Source organism: Cygnus olor, chromosome 20 (genome assembly GCF_009769625.2).
Source record: "Cygnus olor isolate bCygOlo1 chromosome 20, bCygOlo1.pri.v2, whole genome shotgun sequence".
Taxonomy (NCBI): Eukaryota; Metazoa; Chordata; class Aves; order Anseriformes; family Anatidae; genus Cygnus; species Cygnus olor.
The window spans coordinates 10,194,096-10,216,623 of NC_049188.1; the positions used below are offsets into that span (position 1 = coordinate 10,194,096).

Genomic DNA, 22,528 nt, shown 5'->3' on the forward strand with positions numbered 1-22,528 from the left:
AGCATCTGTGCTCAAACCGGGCCGAGTGCGTTGTTTTTTTCTCTCACAACTTCAGGTACTTTATGCCACGCTTCGTTTTATTTGTTCACCTCCAGATTTGGAGAGCTTGATGTGGGTCTCAAAGAACCTCGAAGTAGGACAGCTGAACCTAAAGAACCCTGGCACAAAACGCTGTCTGGTTCCCATTCTGCTGCAGCTATGCCCTATGTTTTACATGCTAGAAATATACATAAAATGTAAGTACAGCTGTACGTCAATACGTATTATGTGCTAAAGTTACAACAAGAGAGGAAATGCAACAACCATGGAGCCTGGCCCTGGGAGTGCCACAGCTGAACATGGACAAAACCCCATTCCTGCTGCCGTGCACCCACACTGTGACGCTGGCAGGGCACAGGAACGCGTGCTGTTTTCCCCCTAACCAACCTCTGCCTATTCAAAAGCTAAACCAGTGTCCGCTGACCCCAGAAGGCTGATCACTGCTGCAGAGCACCGGACGAGGTGTGTTTTATTAGGGGATCAAACACGTCCCCAGAAATGTTACTCGATGCGGCCCTAACAAGTTTTGTATTTCACCATTTGAGCCTGATGCCCACAATTTCATATCTGGAATAAAGCCTCTCTGCACTTACACATGCCCAAAAGCTGTAAAATTTTATTTTCAACAAGGACCAGCTCCCAGAAGGAGGGCACGATGGGCTGCCAGAGGCCTTCAGACTTCGTGCCTTGATAGAGAGGGGATGCCAAAGCCCGGGATTGCTCCGCTCTCTCCTTGGCTCTGAGGAAGGCGGCACTCAGCAGCCCGAGCAGCGGCCGCAGGAGGCACGGCCCAGCACACAACGGGCAGGGCCCTCCGAGCAGCGCGGGGCCAAGCGGACGGAGCTGGGAAGAAGCGGTTCCAGGACGAGACGTGACAAAGACCCGCTCGGTAAATGGAGCCGTGAGGTAGCGGCACTGAAAGGCCGCTTGAAAGGAACGAGATGTGAATTCCTCCTGCCTGGGTTCCCTTCACCACACCAAGCGGCCCTCGGATGGCAAGACAGCAAAGGGCTGGCTGAGGCTCAGTGACAGAGGATGGGCGTGCAGAGCGCCAAAAGGGAAGCTCAAAAAAGCCACTGAAGACTGCAGAATTAGTTTTTACCTCATACATTTGTGTGCTGCAAGGTCTGAAGCTGGAACCATGTCTCTTGGGGATAGCCAAGGGCATCTTGTTGAACCCCGACCAAATTCTCCATCAAATTCAAGTTCCTGTCCAAGCCTTCAGAAATAATTGGGAGCAGCACTGCCAGCTTTTGCACCAAAACAGAAGTAGTGCTGATGAAATTTTCAAAACCAAGCAATAAAGAACTTCTCCTGAGGCAGGGTGTAAAGCCTGAAAACTTGAGCTGAAATAGTTTGCATCTCGTGAAGTTGTGGATTACAGAGACCAATGGAAAACCTTTATTAGGAGCTTTCTGTATACAGGTCTTCAAACGTTTACATCAAAATACAAAAACTGTGCTCTAGTACTGCAGGTATTTGAGGATTTCAAAATACTTCCAGAAAACTGGGTTATATTCTTATAAACTTCTAAAATTTATCTTTTAAATAACTACAAATTCTAGCTCAGAGATGTGTATCAGAGGCTCATAACCTCCAGTTGTTAAGAAAAGCCTTTTCAAAGCTCAAACTTGTAGTATTGCTACAACATACGTGGAGCTTTTTAAAAAAATCAGTCCTTTTTCTGTGTCTACAGCAGTGTGAGAAACAGCACACTGAGGGTACCAACCTGCAGGAATATCAACCCCTCAAACAACTCAAGGGAGCACAGAGAACTCGTGCTTAGCTCCACAGCTCCTGTTTGCTACCAGAGGCTCCATGGACCGATACAACACGCATCCATCCCAACCCCACCAGGACTCGAAAGAACCCCCACCAGCCCTATCCTCCCCCCACACCTCCTACTCTTTAGGTTATATCAAATGATCTTGGCATATAAGAGGGGAAAAAATAGCTTTCAGTGATGCTGGGGGACCCTCTGTTAATTTATATTGTATTCTGCTTGTCACAAGACATTCCCTCCTTTACCAAAAATAACAGTCTGCAGTCTGACAAAAACGTGCTCAGTTCCCTACCCCCACGTCTCCCTGTGACACCCGAGCGTCTCGTTGAAAGGGGCTAAAATTATTCTGCCAAAGGAGGATCACCTTCTGAAATTGCACCACGAGCGTTTGAGATGAGGAGACACCACTCGCTGTGCGGCACGGATAGTTGTCCGGCTTCCCTGTTATTTAAACCCATTCCCACTGCCACTAGAGCCTTCGGGTCAGGGCTGCTCCCAAAACTCATCAAGGAAAGGACTGGGAAATACAAAGAGAAGCAACTATTTTTACGGTAATTGTGGTGGGCTGGGGGTGGGGGAAGCAGCTGCCCGGATGGTTTCCATTCCCCTTCCTGGCGATTCACTGACTGCCACCATACACTCCCCACCTTTCCTACCTTATCCACCTGCTGGAGGTAGCCCGGCTGATGCTTTAACACCCTGTGCCTATCATAAAATGCAGGAACACGGGGTGACAAAGCAGAACATGCAGTTCAACTATTAGGCTCAGCTTGTATAAAATTCATTAGCTCCACCTGGCAGCCGCAGGCGGTGCAGGGAGCTGGCGAAGCAGTGTTTGAGCAGCCCTCTGCCCACCACCACCCCGAGCTTCACCTGGCCAGATCTTCCCCGTTCACAGGACAGGGTGCCTGCCGCCGCTCCAGCTCATGGATCATTTCTGAACCTTACGCTACTGAGAAGGAAAAACTGTGACATCTAGTGCCAATAGGGAAAATGGCACGTTTTGCAGGGACACTGCATGAGACGGAGATGAAGGGTAATGTGGGGTGTTGCTGCAGGCACTCACTTTCTCCTTGTCCTTGAAGATTTGCTGGGTCTTCTCAGCGGATGGTGCGGTCCTGGTGCCAAAGGATCATGGTGAAGTGTAGTCAAAACACATAAAGGGCTATAGGAAAACATCAACGCCCAGCTCAGGAATGACAAGTAATGTACTGGGTTCTCCATCAGGCTGAGGGAATTGCCTTTTTACACTAAGATTTCAGCCAATATGTTAATCTTCTGAACAGAGCCATCTCCAACGGGTATTTGAAGAGGTGTCACTACGCTACAGGTTGTGTCTGCAGCAGAACTACTGCAAGGAACAGGGTTTTAAATACTGTGTGAGTTGTTGTACACTCCTGAAATCTAGCACCATGTGCCTGTCTGCATTCACACAATTTCGGACTCTCAGAGTTTTCCCTATTCTAGCACAGCCACACAACTGCAGAGCACCATCAGAGGCTTCGAAGACAGGCAGGGCAGAGCCGAGCTGCCGGTGCAGCTTCCCGAGGAGAGCCGCCTGCAGAGCAGGACACTCCAAGGTGCCCGTGGCTGCTCTCATGCTCTGCCAACAAGACTCAGTGCTGCATCCTTCCAAACTCATCCGTCCCAACAGCAGAGTAGAAAGTCCCAGTCACACACCTCTACAACAAAGATCTTAGCCAGAATCATGGAAGATTGTGCCACTAAACAAAAAGGCTTCCAGATTATTTATTTATTTGTGTTAAGAATTAAACTAGCAGGAATGATAGAAGTCTTGTAGCATAATCTAGATAAGCATCCAGGCAATAGTATGAACGTAAAATTCTCTTCTTAAAAACATTTTAGAGTAAATGTAGTTATTTGTAGTCTTATGCAAATGGATTTTGTTTCCTTCCACCTACATGACCTCTCCATATTTCAATGGTCCGAGTCTATCCTAGATTGGAGACAGGCTGAGCATCCTCTGGTGCTTAGTTCTTGATGTGCTCACAGTCGTGCGTTAAATTACGGCCCGTTTGTCCCACAGTCTTTATTCAGTAATGCACTCCAGAGCATTACAAGGGAGCTATTGACTGGTGTTTGATTTTGCTGATAAAATACTGTCTCCTTCAGCTCTCTTCTACACCCACCAGCTCCGAAAATTATTTGCAAACTGTTCTTTACTTTTTAGGGCTGCGAATTCAGTCTTGTCAAGTGTGCTGGCTTACTGAAGTTTTATGGTAGCAGGCAGAGCTTATTGGAACAATCTTGCATATAAGTAGAGGTGCCAAAGCAGCCAGATCAGTAATAGAGGGCACACAAGAAAGGGTAACTAGAGACCAGGAGACGGTTCATGAGCTTAGCGTGAAGGATCCAGAACAAACACCATCTAGCAGAAAGCTCCAGGCAACATCCAGGATTCTGTCTGCAGTCCAAAGACACAGCAGATGCGTTTCAGCAAGAACTCTGGCTGCACTGCGTGGGCAAGGGACTGGAAAACGGCCCCGCATTAGCGATGTCTTCTGGGCTACGAGAGCAGCCGGCCCGGCCAGCAGCACTGCAAGCTCCCCCGCGTGGCCGTGACAAGACACGGGATCCTCTGCTCAGAAGGAGCAAGCACTGTCTAGGAATAAATAGCAAGTTGTATTTTCATGGTCCATTAAGTCCTTGGCTTCTTTGTTGAGACTACTAGCAAAGAGATAATTACTGCCAAATGAGGTGGTGGGTTACATGAAGTGGTCACAAGCTAAGCGGAGAAAAACCTCTTGTATTGTGAAAGTTCTTGATACTTCCCATTTCACAGATTTTCCTGAAAACACAGACAAACAGCGTCAGCCAGGTTAGCCCAGAACACTGCTTGCAAACTCTGTGAGGATGGGAGACTCCCAGCTTCAAGCTCTCGCTCTGCGCCCCGCATTAGAGCAGGGATTGCAACTTCGGTTGTTGACATCCAGTTGAACACGCTGACCACAAATCTCCTGGATTTTATGCCGGCTTCTCAATTTCGCCAGCTAGCTAAAACAATTAGGGCACTCAGCTGAGCTGAATGCTTTAAGAGGAAGAGTGCCTTGACCCCTTTTCACATAGAGAAAATGTAATTGTTCAGACCGTGTAGCACAGCCCCAACAGAAAAGACAAGCCCTACCTCAGCACAGCTGATACCGCAATGGTAAGGCTCTCACTTGCACGGGGGAATAGTTTGAGTGGGGGGAATGTGTTTGAGTCTCTGATCTAAAACATGTACAACAGTAATAAGAGCCTGAATGCACTAAACAGCAGCTGTACTTATGACAGTCAGAAATTTCCTCTTTAGTAAGAAATACACAATGTACCTCTCAAAAGATTTTGGTTTCAGAAAATCAGCAACTTTTGCTGGAAAAAAAAAAAATCACATTTACTTGGAAAGTTCCTAACAAGCACTCCCACCCGGCAGCTCACTGGGGCCTGCTCTGGTGAGAGCTCCAGGCCACGGGCTCCACTGGCACTGACCATTACGTGTTACTAACCAAAACTGAGGGAATAAACACTGTATAACACGATAACACTTAGTTAGCAAGTATAATTTCAAAGACTCTTAAAACATGTTTGTTTAAATTATCCTCACAGCACCCCAAAGTACTCCCGTTGTATTAGGATATGACCAAACTGAGGCAGTGAAAACTCTGACTAAGGCTACCAAGCAAGCCACTGCAAAGCTTGGCAACCTCAACTTCCCCTTGGTAGTCCTTCCTTGGGAATCACCTCCCCTGTACTCAGTGTGTATGGACTTTTAGCATTTTGAAGTCAAATACATCTACCTGAGGACAAAACTTCTCCCTGACAAATTCAGACCATTTTAGAGAGCCAACGAAACATGCCATGTTTTGAGAATGGTTCACCATTGTATTGCATGGAAGATGTGCAGAACCAACATTTTTTCTCCAGCTCCTCACGGCACGTCTCCTCTCCCTGTGCAATACCACCAGCTACTGCCACACAGATGGATTACTGCAAGGATCTTCACTCCCTGGCGGACAAGGTGCTGTGTTTCTCTGCCCAGCTGCTGTGCAGACTGATCACAAAAAAGCAGAATGGATCCACTTACAGCCCTAACAAAGGAAAGGCTCATGCCCTGCATTTAGCTAGCATGCTGTCCCTTCCTCCACCCCTGCAGCCATCTTCATGTGGAAGAGAAGCTCGAGTGCACGTTTGTGAAAATTTGTTTCCTCAGCCAAACAAAATTAAACCATAAAAGCCTAAAGTCGGCTCATCCTGATAAAGAAGGTGCAGCAGGGAGGAATGAATCTGTTCGGCAGCTCGTCACCCCTTGAATGTCACCTGTCCTTCAGCCTGCTGCTGGAACCTCTTCCTCAGATTGACCGCTCTCACGTGTGAATGAGCGCTATTGTGTGCAGTGGCTATTGGTAACAGAATTCAATACTAACGCCTCAAACCTCATTCCAGCTGCACATGGTCCTACAGTAACTCGTCTAGATGCCGACAGGCCTGGCTGACAGCTGAGCACGAGCAGCTTTTACCGGCGTGGCTCTGGGGGAGCGCGCGGAGCAGCTCTCGGTTCCACCTCGCTGGGCTTCCCCGTGACAGAACCCGGGGCTGGGACTTCACCCACAGCCAGCCCCTCACCTCGTTTCTGGGAAGTCGTTAAAAGGCAGGTTACAATTTGCCACATACCTCCATGAGAAACGATCTTCAGCAGACTGAAAAATGTGGGGGAACATTGTGTTTTATAATCTTCTGTCTTACTTTCCAGTCACTCAACCCCTCGGCCTACCCGCCACAGAAGGGCCTGCACCTGTGCCCGAGACAGCAACACCACGCACACCGCTACGGACAGGTCATTTGTTTTCGGATTGTGCACAACTAAGTCTACCAAGGGTTAAAAAAACTCCTAATTTTTTTTGGTGGTCTTTGGGTGCAGAATCTCTTATAATAAGACTATTTGTATTCATACTGGCAGAGTAAACACTACATGTTCATGCCCAGGCAGCTCTGTGCTTGTAATTTCAGCAAGAACAGAGCTACATCCCTGAGGGACTTTGCTATTTCCCTAGCCACCATCCACTCAAACGCTGAATGAGAGCACAGAAAGAAAGATGATGGCATAAGCCTCCACAGCACCGCAGCCTCAGCTTTCACTAAGAATGCAGGGAATCGTTCATTTCATGTATAATTATACTAGTTAAGACATTTTTTCTATAGGCCAGCAAAAGACAAGGAAGTAGTGTTCCAATAGTCACCATTTACTGATTAGGTTCAATCTGAAAACATGATTTTCAAAACCTTCCCCTGACAAGAGACATGTAATAAATACAAATAAAAAACCCTATTTCCTCTCATCACTAAACTTGATGTTTTTGATGTAAGAATAGAACTTTGGCAAGTCTTATACATCTAGTAAAAGGCACTGTTCAACAGTGCCAAAAAAAAAAAAAAGAAAAAAGAAAAAAAATTATTCCATCACTTAGAACTGTTCAAATTTAAATTACTGCAGAAACATTCATTTATGGAATCCCACGTAGCCTGGACAAAAAAAAATAAACATACCTTCTACTAGTTAGCTTTATTCTTCAACCATTTTAATGCTGCAATCTTTGGCTTGCTAATGTAAAGACACACCAGGAAAAGCCCACCACCACACAGTACAGCCTCGTCCAGCTTGAGCCGAAGGAGTAACTCTATTACTCTGACAGCATTAGCAGCTTTTTAGTCCCAAGGAAATCATTCACTAGAGGGGGATGTTGCACACACCTTGCTAGTGTGCTACACAAATACTGCAAGGTGAATATTCAAATGGAAAGCATAAAATTGGTTTTTCATTTTTTAAGCAAATGAAAACATTTCCATTTAGTTTTGTAAAACAAATTTTGTTCAAATATAAACCCCAGTTACCTGGAATAGCTGAACGAGCACTTTTTAATTATGAAGGAAAAAATAGCATAGAAACAGGTTTGAAATGGAATCATCACTTACTACAGAGTTTAAAATACCCATTGTATGGGAGGTATTAATTTTTAATGAAACAAAAATCCCATTTTCAAGAGTGAGACTTCATCTATGAAAGACTGAATGAATAGATTTTGTGGCTGGCCTGGTAAATTTTCATTACAATTGTCAAACCCAGTCCAAGACACAATATACTGAAGGACATGGAAACAAAAGTAGTCATAAAGAAAGTGCAACTTGCCTCATTTCCTCCCGGCAGCCTGTTCATGTGCACGAGCTGGCCCTGATCATCCAACACCAACTCGGTGTACGTTAGTATGTCAGACGGCAGCGGTGGTGTTGGCAGGAATGCATGTTCATTCATCGAATCCCAGAGTTTAATCAAAGACTATAGGATGAAAAAATAAATTTTTGTTGAGAGTATCATCTGCAAACATTTTTATTATTCAATCTACTGTGAATTAGTATTCAGGACAAAACACTCTGAATCCCCCATCACCCAGTTTGACTGGCAGTATTCAGTGGACATCACTTATTTTGGAATTTAAACTATGAAACAGTTTCACCCAGATTAGCATAATTCAAATTATGCGATTCAGGACAGGACCCAGCAAATCAGATACACAATCAATTCTGAAACTCATTAACACATTTAATAATGTATGACTCCTATCCTAGGCACTATCACTCCTGCACTGTCCAACCTCCTACAGAGGCCAGATAACAGGGTGGTAAAACAAAGAAACAAACAAGAAATGCAAGATGGTTTACATTTCAACTTCTGCTGTTAGATTTATTAATGGATTTACAGCAACAGCGTATAAGGAATCCCTTTTTTTTTTTCAAAGCAGAATCAATCCATGGTTGCATATACCCTGGGGAACCATTGCTAGGCATTCAAGGCCACTCTTTTCCCTGACAAACAAGGATGGCAACAGACAGAAGTACTCTGCAGGTACAAAACTTCAGCACAAACCAGGAGGCCTTAACAGAGGGCGCTTACCTGCCGAAACATCTCAGGAATGTCATAGACATAGGATGTCCCTAAAGACTGTGCTTGGAATCTCTTGGACTGAAGCAGGTCCTTGGTCACGTACGGGGTATTGATCAGCATCCCATGAAGTGGCCCCTGTTTATCCCCATAGGCCTGGAACATAATCTGCAGCACAAAACACGACCAGTTACGATTTAACCTGCTGGTTCCTTAGACCTATCCCATCCGTATTTTAACAAAAATCATCTGGATATTCCAGACTGATCAGGCTTGTTTCTATTCTCTACAAATATAATATGTTAATGCTCACATACCCTGAAACGCCGTGCTTCATCATGCATTACTACCCTTTGGAGACAGTGCTGGACCATAACGGCATGGTTCTGAGCATCACTGACTTATTACCGAATCACAGCAGAAAGCAAAGTGAGCAGAGCCACATCGCCACAGAAACAAGCCTGTGACTTAGATGACTTCACATTCACCAGTATTTCCCCTGACACCATATCTGTGCCGATGGATTGTGATAGCTGGGAGCAGAGAGGAGAACTCTGTTATTTATGGAGTCGAACAGCACTGCATCCGTATCTCCACTGACTGATCATGGAAGCTAGGTCAAGACTTGCATATGTCATTTGGCTTGAAGTTTTGATATTATAAGTTTAAAAGATTTTCCCAGAGTAGCAACATGAATTATCAGCTGCCATGCTTCATGGCACTATATATTCCACTCAGCCAGTACTCGGAAGGAAATCTATTTCAACTGAGAAATAAACACGAAAAGCACTGCTTAACTGGGACACCACTGTACAAATGCTGCTTAATTGAAACATGTCTGACAGAAGCAACACGATTAGTTTGCTGGGGTTCTTTTGTGTTTTTGTTTTGTTTTGTTTTTAACAGAATGGCGATCAGATCTAATGCTGTAAACTACGGGCCTTTTTCTAATTGCAGAGAAGTTAATTGAAGAATTTCACACGAGAGAAAATTCAGTAAATAAACCCTATTTTAGTTTTTCAGATTCAAATTAAAGGTCATGTTCTTTTCAGTCTTCAGAAACTTCATGAAATAGTTTCTTCAATGAGAGAAATATTTATGTAGAATAACAAGCATTTGTGACAGTGCCTGTGTTAGGAAGTGTTACTGAACTTGGGGCACAATTCTCAAAACCTCTGGAAAATTTCACATCAATTCTGCAGGAACTGGAGACGCCTGTACTGAGGTCAGCACAGCCACTCGTCACTGCAGAAACTGCGGAACAAGAGATCAGGGGTCCTTCTCTCATGATCAATTAATTTTTCCATTCTTCAAAAATCACAAGTGGTACCAGGTAAGCAAGCACCTGGTACATCAGTAATGTTTGAAACCTTTTCAGAGAATTTGAATATAAGTTCAAAATAACCCTCTGAAAAAACAGGAAAATATATACAGACACAAACCCTCCTACTAAACCTCTGTCATAAAGGGGAAATCTATCAAAGTTGCTCAGAAAGCTTGAAGGTGTCTTTTTTTTTTTTTTTAAAGACAAACCTTCCTCTCAACTACTCAAACTATTAATTGAAGTAATTCTTATCAGTAGAATGTTTAAACAGAACTGGTTTAATATCCTGAAAAAAATCAAATATTGCAAAAGTTGCTAAAAGCTGTACACACACAAGCACAATCTTCTCCCCTTAAAAAAGCAGAAAGCTCACCAGAGACAGAGTTTAAGAGAAAAGGTGACCTTCACAAGTGACTAATGGAACTTGAGGGTCAAGATCAGCTACTAGAGATTATTAAAATGCCCTTTTCTTTCCTCATCTCCACTCAAAAGCAGAAATGAGGCAAAGCATATGGACACTATCTGTTCTAGGATCTCCAGAACTGGACAGGCTGTGCAGCCAGGCAGCTTGCTGGAAAAATTTAAATGGAGAAGAGGGGGAGAAAAGGTGACTCAGCACTCCGCTTTCCACATGAACACTGCCCAAGTGATTTATTCTGTTGCTAGCACTGCATGGCAGAGAGATTATTAGAGAGGGAGATGTAAACATTTCTGTATTTAAATATTTTTCACGTATCCTCTGGTCCATGTATTTCAGCATATGCAAGTATGTGAGTTAACCACAATATTCCTGTGCCATGAAAAGCACAAAGACCTGAATAGCCACAACGGTTACAAAAGAGCCTATTATGCTTAATAGAAATGACATAAAGGCACCTTCAACGGTTTTATAGCATCCTACCCAAGTCATTTCCTATACCTTTAGAATTTAGAATAAAGTTCACAGATTTTCTCTACTTATTCAGGGAAACATATAATAAATAGTATTTTTGATTATGACCTGCAAGATGAGCATCAACGGTGATTACTTTTCTATTACTTTTTTGAGCACTCTGCCACAGAGGAAAACAGATGTACAAACACCTCAAGGTATACGCAAAACAATTAGAGGACATGCACTTTTACAAAACTTCGTGCATTTTGCACACCTACATGCCTCTTGCAAGATTGTCTTCACGATACATTCTCCTTTCTACGGCAAAGTTGAATGGCAATTCTATATTACCTGGAAACACAGCAAACCACGGAAGAGCTTTTTCAGGTATAATTTGTCGTCCCCCCGCCCCCCCCCCCCCCCCCAACACTTTGTTCACAAAACAATGGAGCCATATGGAAGCACACCTGTGCTGTCCTGGAGTCCGTTACTTCTTTGTACAGACTGATGTCCAAGTAGTAGCCTGACTCGTTGGTCAGGAAGAGACGAATGGGAATTGCCTTCCCGGTCGGTGTCAACCGAATGTTGATCTTCAGCTCGGCTTGGAGGACGCGGAGTTTCCACAGGCGACTCCCGTAGCGCATCACCATGCTCCGCACGGATTCTTCAATCTTAAAACACACAAGAACGTCCCTCACTTTCAGGACACATCCACCACTTCTGTCCCTCCTCTGTTCTGCTGCTCCAAGGGGCACCCAGCGCACAGGAGGGGCACCAGAACAAAGAAGATCAGAGCTCCAAGCCGCAGCACATGTCCCGGGCTGTTACCGGACCCCAGTGGCCCGTCCATTCTCACCCTAACAAGCCTTAAGACAGACAGGAGTTCAACTCAAATTCCAGGGACCACTGAGGTACAGGGCCAGCACTGGATTCCCATCCTTTTTTCCTCCTGGCACCACATACCCCAGCCAAGCACAGCATGCCTGCTGCTTCCCCTTCATTGACCTTTCTTCCTGCAAGTATAGCTCACAGCTAAGAACTACAAAATGCAGAAAGTGAAATCCCTGACAAACAGTTATGTAGCACTTATACGCACAATAATCATGTTTCATGGCACATGCGGTACTGTGCTTTAAATCAACAAAGTAATTACTACTTGGAGCTTGGCCTTCTGGTGTTCTATTAAACTTCATAATATACTACTGTTGGCAAATAGTGCATATTAAAAGAAGGCAATTTATAGTCTGCTTTTAACATTCTTTCCAAAAAAGTCCCTTTTCCACAGCTGCTCAGGAAAAAGCCATGGTACACATTTGAAGGGGCTTCCAGGGGCTGCATATCCCAGGTTCCTCTGAAGTGCCTGAGAACTGAAGGCTCTGGATGACCTGAGAGAGGAGTTATTCAAAACGCTATGAAAAAAATAAGTATAGTTTCAAATACAAAACCTTGTTTTTGATAAACTGGTTCTTAATTTAAACAGAGGAAGTGAACTGCATTGTCCAAAGGACAATTCCTTTTTATAGGAATAACACTGCTAGTTCTAAAATCTCACACTTAATACTCATTCATAGATTGGTAGAAAAGCTTTTCTCCTTCTTTACTTCTAAAGAGGTTCCTCACTTGAAATAAGCTAATTGTTTGCCTTAACTAGCTAAAACAAAAACTATGCTCTCTGCTTTTGAAAAAAGTTGGTTTAGCAGCTCAACATCAAGACTATCTTTAGTTAGAGACATCCATTAGTTATGTGACTCTACTTTCTTTATGTTTTCAGCAGCAAAAGGATTTTTAAACTTAACTTCAGTGTATCATACACTGGAATGCATTTGTAACCAGTATGTATTACAATTAAATGCTGAACTACAAAAATACATTTTTAATGTTCTAAAATTTAATTTAAATTCCATTAAAAAAAAACACAAACACATAAGGTATCTATTTTAATCCATCACATCTTAAAAAGAAAAAAAAAAAAAAAAAAACAGAAGTAGTTCTTGCAAACAGTACAGGTATTAAAAGCTCTTTTTACCTAAAAGGCTTGCAAAACTATCCCAACAGACTCAAGGTTAACCCCTGGCATTACTCTGTTTCTTTCCGGTAGTAACAAACTACTAGCTCTACCCAGAGGCTAGCATAAAAAGACAACAAACAACCATTTCATTCTGGTGAGTTAAGCCCAAGAAGAACAAACACTTCAGGGCTGGAGAAGAGGCCATACCTTTGACGGGTCCATGATGACAGTAGGCACAAAATTTAAGAAGATGTGATTGCAGTCAGTGCGCACGTTGGTGTTATTAAATGCCACCTCCAGCTCGTCCATGGCTTCCAAAAGCAATCGCTCTCCTTCATTTTGCAGATACTCAAAGGAGGCTTCCTGCCAGACATTGTCAACAAATAATTTACTTTCTACTCAAAAATCACAGCCCAAGTAAACAGTGTTTAAAAAACTGCAGAAGGACTTGACTGAGAAAATAGGCTACATCAGTTTCAGCAGAACGTGCAACCCTCAATCAGATCAATCGCAGTCACAGAGCCAGTCTCACTCCCACTCCCTGGATCCACAGACCCATCCGACCTGCTCAGGTCAGCATAAATAAGAACCTGGGCAGGGCAAATTCTTACTGCAGTATGGCAGGAGGAACACAACGAAACAACTGTTGCCCCAAAACGCAAGGATTGCTGACTATCCACTTGGGCCAAAGAATTATCTCCCTGAGGCACAGGAATAATGGGTCTCTGAAGACATGCTCCTGTAGAGCCAGTGTGAGCAAAGAGAGGGCACCCATCTGCAGTGCTCTGTGCATGCAATGTGTTTTCAGGCAGATTTCTACACTGATTTACAGAGTTTCATCGGCTCTCTTGCAAAGAAACCTTGCATAGGGTGACAAAACTCACCTTGGTAACCAGGTCTGAATGCCTTATAATAGCCCTCACGAAGAACCTGTAGTCTGTCACCTCTGTTCCTACTTCAACTTTAGCTGCTCCAAGGTAGAGATGCATTTTATGGTTGGCACATGGGATGGCAGTGAGGTCGAAGTTTCGCATTCTGTTCAGCTCCAGCTGGAAGGCCAGAGCTGGCTCCAGATGACGGTAGATTCTATCTTCTTCAAACTGGAGGCACCCAGCACATACAGGAAAGAAAGGATGTAAAAGAGGAGGGTGGGTTAACAAGGTGGAATGCTGAGGATGGGGAAATCTAGACAATAACCATTAAAAATGTTCATATTTAACTAACAACGTAAAAATTCAAAAGAAATTGTTGAAATGCTGGGAGTAGAACACAAACTGCAAGACGGCAAGTTCTCAAGCTCATTCTCCCAAGAACTTCTTTTTCACAGAAGCCAGTAATTTTGGTATTGAATCAGCTTCTTAACCTCCCTTGTTACACTGCCAATAAAATCCACAAAAACAGAAGCTTCAAGTCAGGCTTCCAAATGTGTGAATTTTTATCCTACATTACCAGAGACTCCTCATTGTTACTGACACCTACTGCCGTAGTGGGAAGAATATGATACCACACCACGCGGTGAGGCTGGGCTGACGTAGCTCCCTCTTAGACTGGCATTGAACAGCCATGTGAGGGAAGGATAGTGTCAACGCCTAGAGAAAAAGAGTTTTAGGATGTACAACCTACCTTATCCCGGGCACGGAACGTGAAGAACTTTGGAAATTCTCTCTGTTTGAAAATAAAAATAATGACATTAGTCCCCCAAAAGCAAGCCACTTGATCAGATCTGCAGTAGCACCACAGCAGAGGAGATAATAGAAGTTGTTCCAAGCTACTTTTTCAACATCACCGAGTGGTGGAAAATCAAGTTACCGTCAACAAGGCAGCAGAGGTAGTTTAGACCCATCTTCGCTGCCAATACAATAGATGCTACTTGACTGGCTTTTGATTATTCCTGTCAATTGTCAACAGACAATAAGACGGAACTGTCCAGACACAGTAGTGGGAAACTTCTTCTAGTTCTACGATTATTACAGTTATTGTGGAAATGTTTGGGAGACGCACAATGGTATTAACACCCTATTATGCAAGCTGATGTACACAGAACAATGATCTGTATTCAATAGCTCTCTTTATATCTTTACTGCTAGAAATATTCTCTTCCCAAGGAAAATAATGAATTGTAATAAAAGAACTTTATACTTGTGTATTAAACAGCAGTCTACAAAAATCCCACAAACATGATTAGGTTTCTCTGCTATTCTATTGCACAGATAAAATCCTACCAAATTGCAAAGGGTTTACATCCTTCTGTGGCGCACTGCATGTCTTAGAAGAAGATAAGACTAGACAGCATCCTTCTATCTATCCCCTCCAGTTCCATCCAAGCAAAGCCTTTCATTTCTGTGGAATTACTTTCACTGGGTGGAGGAACTTTTACGAACGCTTTGTACCAACACGAGAATACCAGCCATTTATGCTAAAGGTGAGAGGAGAGAGCATACACAACTGGCCAGAACTTATCAAGAAGGTATCTGACCTGAAGAAGAAGGCATCTGACCTGGTGTCACATTTTCACTGCCAGTGAAGGACAGCAACCCTAGCTTGACTCAGTGCAACCAGTGAATAATGACAGAATATAAGGCTCCACTGAGCAACACAGCTTTTAAGGCTAGAAGTAACCACCTAGTAAATCATCTTTACCTCCAATAAAAAACAGTCCCCAGAAAGTCACCTGATAGCTCTCAGCTGAACAAAATAACCTGTGTTTGACCGGAGCGTGCCTTTCAGGCTAGCCAGCAGTTCAGGAAATCCTGCCTGAAAGTTCAGGCAACAGGCACAGAGGTGAGGCTGCGAGGATCGGCTGTACTCTGACCAAACCAGCACGCAGAGGACACTTCATGTTCCTCCTTTCTCTTCCAAATCCCTCCTACCTGTACGCCCCCTGCACGCTGCCAATTTCTCCTAACATCGTCCATGCTCATTCTATCACTAATGTAATTGCTTTCAAGGCATTTGACTAGTGTTGTGGGCAAATATAATAATTAGATGTGCACACACAAAAATTCTCGGTGCTCTGGTACCAAAATCCAAAAGAGTGCTCCATTTCCTAGGCAGAAGAATTATACCCCTGCTGTGTTCTAATCAACCAACCATCATCAAGACAATCAAAATAATTTGCCTAAATTAGCCAATCAAGACACCCTGCAAATCGCAGAATGTGAAAAGCTACAACAGAAATCATCATAGTTGATTATTATACTAATAATCACGTTAAAAACCTAATGAGATGAAGAAATTGGAAGCTTGCTGGAGCAACTCTCTATTACCTCAACATGCTGGGAACTAATTATATAGACTGTAATTAAAACAAAAACAAACCCAAGCCCAGACCCTAGCTAAGTTAATAGTTGGTCCAGTAATATGCGGAATAGAATAGGAGACGGTAATAAAGACTGACACTCACTAAGGACCCCAGAGGAACTCTAGGAACTTTGCAAACAGACGACATACCACGGCGCGTCCTCTGGCTGAGGAGCCAGCAGCATCCTGACAGTGCCTGGCACCACGCGGCAGCTCAGGGCAAACAGATCTGACTCGGGTAAAGGCTGATCACTGATACAGAGCTTAGAGCTCTGAGCTACAGAGCTTATTCACAGCCTTTTACTTTGTATTCCCCACATATCAATTCAGTTCTCTGAAACTTCCTTTTTTCCCATCTCAGGTTGGCGTTTCTGGCCTAGGGTCCCATCCCTTCTCCAAGGAGTCCAGTTTCCTACCTAAGCTGCTCATTAATACCCATCTGTATCTGCACCATGGCCAGGGATTCCCACACAGTGACAAGCTGGCTAAACCAGGTTTGTTAAACACAGGACGAATTTCTTGGACTTTCAAGACTCCAAACAACCTCCAGAGTTATAAAGCAGGTACAGAGGGGATGAAAATCCTGCTTATGCTTTACACTCCCACCTTGAAGACAGGGCCAAACTAACCCTCACTGATGCCAAACCCAGGGGAAAGAAGTAATTCATAGCAGCAAAAGCACTAAGCGTATTCCCCTTCACTAAGTCACTATGTGAAATTTAGCGAGTCACTTCAATCACTCCTCTAAGCTATTCTAAAATCAGTAAGACGACTAAAGAAATCACCACACTAGGTACGAAATACATTTTTTTCTAATTACATTTTAGAATACAGAACAATATTGAAACAATGAAGATCTTTACCAATGTGTCAGTCATGGGGTTAATCAGATAATGAGAGACACTTCAGCATGTGAGTGGCCCCACTGAATGCAAGAGGCTCACTCCTGCATTTACATACTTCACTTAACTCTGACACCAGTGTTGCCATCAAATGCCTGACTAAGAAACAAACAAGAAGCCCAGAGTCACTTACATGTCTCTTGGCCTCAGATCAAGAATACCACCATGTTCTAGACCCTTTTTTACTTACATGAAATCTCTGATCCACCTCACAGTTGACCTGTTTCCTGAAGTCCTTACAAGCGAAACACACAAACACAGGAAGAAAAAAAAAAAAAAAGCAGAAGAAAGCTAGCAATTAGAATGAAAATTAAAAATGAATTAATTCAGGAATACAAGAAGTGCCAAGATTGTTTACAATTGTAAATTAATTTTCTTAAGCAAATTCATCAAAACAATTTCAAATTTTAGAGAACAAAACCAGTGAAGTCAGAACTAAGTATAGTTAACAAAGTATTTAATTTGTGAAAAATACAACAAACGTCGGTGCCATTATGAGCCAGTAACCAAGGAGTGCTGAGCAGCATGAGGGATACGACAATACCTTTTGTGCTACAAGGAAAGTCAGTCTCCGAATCCCGTGTTCAATCAGGACCGATTTCTGCAAAAGGGCAAAGAAGGAAGGGAGACTGAGATTAACAGAAAGGAACGTATCAAAACCATGCAAAAGTTTTCTGTAAACTATAGACGCTGTACAGATCCTTCTGCGTCTCTGCTGTAAGTTTCCAGGCCGTTTTGGTCTACTCATAGCTACCATTTCTCATCTGATGATTGCCTGGCGGCACACACAAGTAACTACATTAAAGCTGAGGAGCTAAGTAACCATATTACAAGGACAAAGTCTTCCAGCTGGTCCTCGCTAACAAGTTATGCAGAAGAGTCAGTTACAAGTCTTGCAGGATACACCTCATTCATTTGCCAAAGTTGTTGGTTTTTGTCCCTCAAAGATTACTTTCTGAAGAGAGCACAAGGTAAGCATGGTAAGGCTATGGGAAATAATAAGGAACTGACCCAAGAAAGCACGTACCACATACCTGATTTTGCCACAAACAGCACACCAACAACCCTGACCAAAGGATGGATGTGTCAGTATTACAAAGGTGGTAAACTGTAAGTTTTATGGAGTTTACAGGTACATCAGCGAATGCCCATTCTGGTTACTTCTTGAACAAATTCCATAAGGCCACATTTCAAATGAACGGTGCCATCAGTATTTGCCACATCACTGTTCTTTTTTAAGTGTTAAAAATGGTAGTTTTGCCCCCCTTTGTAAAACTTCTTCCTTTCTCCTCCTTTTTCCAATTGAAAACCAAAAGAAATAAAAAAGAAACAAGAGTTCAGCCAGACCAGGAACAAAACAACCCCTTTCGGCACAGACTGAAATGTTTTACTAAGGTTAAGCCCTTTGAAAATGAGCATCAGTGCCGATATTCATGGCAAGAGGAAGAAAATAACTTTAATAATGCCATGATTTAAAAAGCAAAAATTGTTATTGCTTTTAAAATTCCACAAGTGGCAGACAATAACAGCATAGCAACAGGATTCTGATTACATCGTAATAATGTGGGTCTCACAGCAAGTCCACAGCTATTACAGAGCGATTAGCCATCAGCACCTGGAGAAACTCCATTTACACTGACTGCCTCAATCTCCTCCACAAGTCATTTACAAGTATATGATCCTAATTTCTATTAAAAAAACACACACAACATGCTGGGACTAGAAGATTATTTGGACAATTTGGATCAACCTATTTGATAGTTTAATGTGTTCTGGAATTTTTTTTTTCTTTCTTTCCTTTTATCCCCTCCCATAAAACGCCTGGAGCATGATCAAGCAGATGACAAGCAGAACTAGTTTTAATTTTTATATTTGATTATTTTCTTTGCTTAAAGAGACAGGAAGCTGCTGAAGTCAAGTAGAAACCCGTCCCATTTTGGAACCCCTCCTTTCTGCAGATGTATTACCCCCTCCCACAATGGGAAGTGAAGTTAGAAAAAAGCCTCTCAGTGCTCCCAGAGCCGTTGTAGGTGCTGTGGGTGCAGCAGGTCCCACTGCCTGGTGTGCTATTCATACCAACAAGCTCTGAGTTCTTTGTACCGATGAGGGAAAGCAAATGAAGACGGGCACTAGAGGGCAGAGTGGACACGGAGGCTGTCCCCAACACATGCTCCCTCCCAGTGACCACAGGACTAACTCGTGGTACTCGGAAGGGAATCCCATTGCTTTTATGAAGGAGCAGCAAAACATACCAAATCAACTCCACCTTGTGACAGAAACACCACCTGATGCATTTAAAACCTTAAAGGTCTCTTACCCTATCAAAAATTAAAAGGGAAAAAGTCCTGAGCTGATGGATTAGAACGGATCATTAAGAACTGCAAAGAGAAACAAAGATTGTTGTGTGTTTTTCATGGCCTACCCTGGAGGCTTCAGAAGGGTGTAGCTACATCCTGTCAAATAAGTGGTAAGATTTTAGATGGGATAAATTAAGAATGCAACTGTTGTATTTATTTATTCACTTCGGAAAAAGATACCTGAGGAGAATGCTGACTCTTCCCAAAGCAGACAGAGCTGTCCTGTGCAGTTAGGTAGTTCCAGAGAGAGAGAGAATTGAGGTGACTTACCTTGCTTTGTGTGAACTCCCTGAACATGGCTGCCAGCCCATCATCATCAACATCACTGTCAGTTTTAATAGCAACGTTAAGAATGTGAATGGGCTCCTCACGGGCGGCCTGCAATTTAAAGAAAATATCCTCCATAAATAAATTGTTAACAACATAAAAAGTATGCATTGTCCAAAGAGGCTCCTCAAATACAACTCTAAAACATGGGTCCCATAGGAAAGAAACGACTTCAGCAGAGCTTGCTGTAAAGTAAGGAGAAATACGAGGGAACATCCTTGACCAAGCAGCCTCACGGATTCATAATTTCACAGAAGTAAGTGTTAACGTCCACAAACAGCAGCTTCAGAGGATCCAATTCTGATGGTCACATCTGACTTGGCAAACTCAAGTGTGCTTCATTTGGATGCAAAAAGAATGCAGGGTCAGGGCCTCTCTTTATGAGCTGCAGTACAGGCAGGGCATAAGAGGACTTCGGCATCTTGAAAGGTAATGAAATTAAGCAAATTCAAAGTGTAAAAGCAAAACATTGTGTGTTTTCCTATCTACAACAAAATGAAATAATGTGGAAGCATCGATTACATTCAAGCTTCAAGAAATGACAAATTTAGTATTCAAGATCTTGCAGTTAACTCTGAAAAACTGAATATGAACAGGAAATTTTCCTTGGTGAGGTGAGGAGGTGGTAAAGAGAGAGATCTGTAGACATTGCGGTTGATGGTAATATTCTCAAACAAGGCTACAATTCTTATACACATCAAGATCAATGGGTAAGTTTTAAACTAAGCCATATTCTGAACACAGACTGCATTCCAGCAGAGCTTCCAGCTGCTGGGAGGCAGGACAGAGCAGTGGAGCAGCTACCTGTGTCGCTAAGGACAGCGCTTCTTCTGTCACTAAGGATTAAAAACCATCTGCTTCTCCTGCACCTGCTCTCCGTGTCAGTGCAAAAATTGTAGGGGGTTCACTCTCTTTTTTCTCCTAGAAACAGTTCTAAGAGGCAGAGGAGAAGGAAGATCAGAATGTAAAGTGACTAGGAAGAGTGTAAGGCAGAAAACACAGCAAGTCAGACTTAAAGTAAAGGCTGTGGAACATGTAGTTTGGTACAGCAAGGCACAGAGGAGGCCTGGAGACCTACTCGTGGCTTAAACTCTCAGTTACGCTGCCACGGATCAATCCAGTAATTCTGCTGATGTTAAAAGCAACAATCTGAATTTACATGGAGAGTAAGAAACGTAGATGTAGCTTTAGAACAGAGTCAGGAAACGGCCACCTACTTTTATTCACCTGCTGTGAACAAGCAAACAAATCACATACATAAATACATAAAGCTCTTAACTCCTGCTTCCAGCACTCGAACAAGTGAAAAGTATCTAGCCTGCAGTCATTGCAGCATTCTGCACGCCGTCCATTTCCAAACCGAGAGCAACCTCAAGAGAAAAAAATTACTGTACCTTGTCTTCATCATACAAGGAAGCATGGCCAGCTTCAGGGAAGGTTGGGCTCTGGGGAGGAGAGTCGCAGAAACAACTCATCACTTCATCAAAGATTCTGAAATACACCAGAGAAGTATTAGTCACAAACACACTGCTGCTAGCTCACTGAAAGCATACGGCACTAAAATCCACAAATCACACTGGTAAGGGGGGAGGGAGAGAAAAGTACTCCTTCTCTTTGCACTGAAACTCAAAAGATGAGGAGGCAGTACCTCCTCCACCCCTCAAATGAAAGCAGAGCCTGGATCTTCCAGCACTTGTCACATTGCCACAGATCTTATGGTTGCAGGCACTCCTGACTGCTAGGAGCTCTGCTGTGTTTTGTAGTTGCTTTTTTTTTTGCCTACCCCTAAAAGGTTGAAAGCATAAAGGAAACATCCTCCCACATATATACGCGTGAACAAGAGCCCTGGCAATCAGCACATTTGCAAATGAAATGATCTCCAGTCAGCAGAAATTCAAGGTGCTGATCCTTCTGGCTGCAAAGTGCTCTCACAGCAGCCTGAAACTTTGAGTTATCTCAAGGAGACAGATGAGAGGATCCAAACAAATGACCACCCGACACCCCAAAAGCTTAACAAACGAGATTGGGACCACTTCAAACCTGACTCTAGACAGTGACAAAGGTTTTGCTCAGTTCCCTTTGGGCCCACCTAGGAAGCTGGTGACACAAAGAGTCGTCCCCCTTCCCCACGTACCTGACAAAATCTTCAAAGGTGCGGAAGGAGACCATTCCACCCATCCGCTGGCACGGCGGAGTGAACGAGTTGTCTAGCAGCACGTCACTCACGCTGGCTACGTGGACCATCCCGTAGTGGTTGAGGTTGGAAGAGAAGGACATTCTAAACGGCAATGCAATAAGATCACAGTCAGTGGGGACAACGGAGAGATCAGCAGAGGAAAAACATCTGAGCACGTTCGTTTGCTTTGACCACTTAAGTGTGGCTGCTTATCCAGTGTAACTGGCACGGTTTGTAAGATTCCCCAGCACGCCAGACCTGCTGTGCTGCCTTCTCCTACGGCCCTGCAGTGCTGGCGTGTGTCTGGTGCTGTTGATGCTCTTACCTGGACGTCCTCCCAGACGTACGGGAACAGTAAAGGAGGTGGGAAATAATGTTACAAACCTTTGGAACAAGTACGTCTTAAGGAGTTTATTGAGATGACAGGCGAATTACGACTGTGCAAAGCTGAATGCATTTTTCCTCCTATATGTGCAGATTTTGCTTTACACGTGGAATACCGAA

At 43.4% G+C, this 22,528-nt stretch overlaps 1 protein-coding gene across 11 annotated transcripts in view; it reads right to left on the minus strand.

Annotated features, from left to right (window-relative positions):
• Positions 1-22,528, minus strand: part of ACACA (acetyl-CoA carboxylase alpha) — a 135,164-nt gene that overhangs the window by 48,035 nt on the left and 64,601 nt on the right. For 9 of the 11 annotated variants that reach the window (XM_040532346.1, XM_040532347.1, XM_040532349.1 and 6 more), the window contains 11 exons: positions 21,983-22,126; positions 21,243-21,339; positions 19,792-19,899; positions 17,709-17,765; positions 17,355-17,399; positions 14,586-14,627; positions 13,847-14,062; positions 13,170-13,325; positions 11,422-11,625; positions 8,769-8,924; positions 8,007-8,153 (listed from right to left, as the gene is read on the minus strand). In XM_040532346.1, the coding sequence (XP_040388280.1) occupies positions 8,007-8,153; positions 8,769-8,924; positions 11,422-11,625; positions 13,170-13,325; positions 13,847-14,062; positions 14,586-14,627; positions 17,355-17,399; positions 17,709-17,765; positions 19,792-19,899; positions 21,243-21,339; positions 21,983-22,126 (1,372 nt within the window). The remainder of the gene's footprint in view (positions 1-8,006; positions 8,154-8,768; positions 8,925-11,421; positions 11,626-13,169; positions 13,326-13,846; positions 14,063-14,585; positions 14,628-17,354; positions 17,400-17,708; positions 17,766-19,791; positions 19,900-21,242; positions 21,340-21,982; positions 22,127-22,528) is intronic. The other 2 variants (XM_040532352.1, XM_040532353.1) reach the window with 1 other exon arrangement.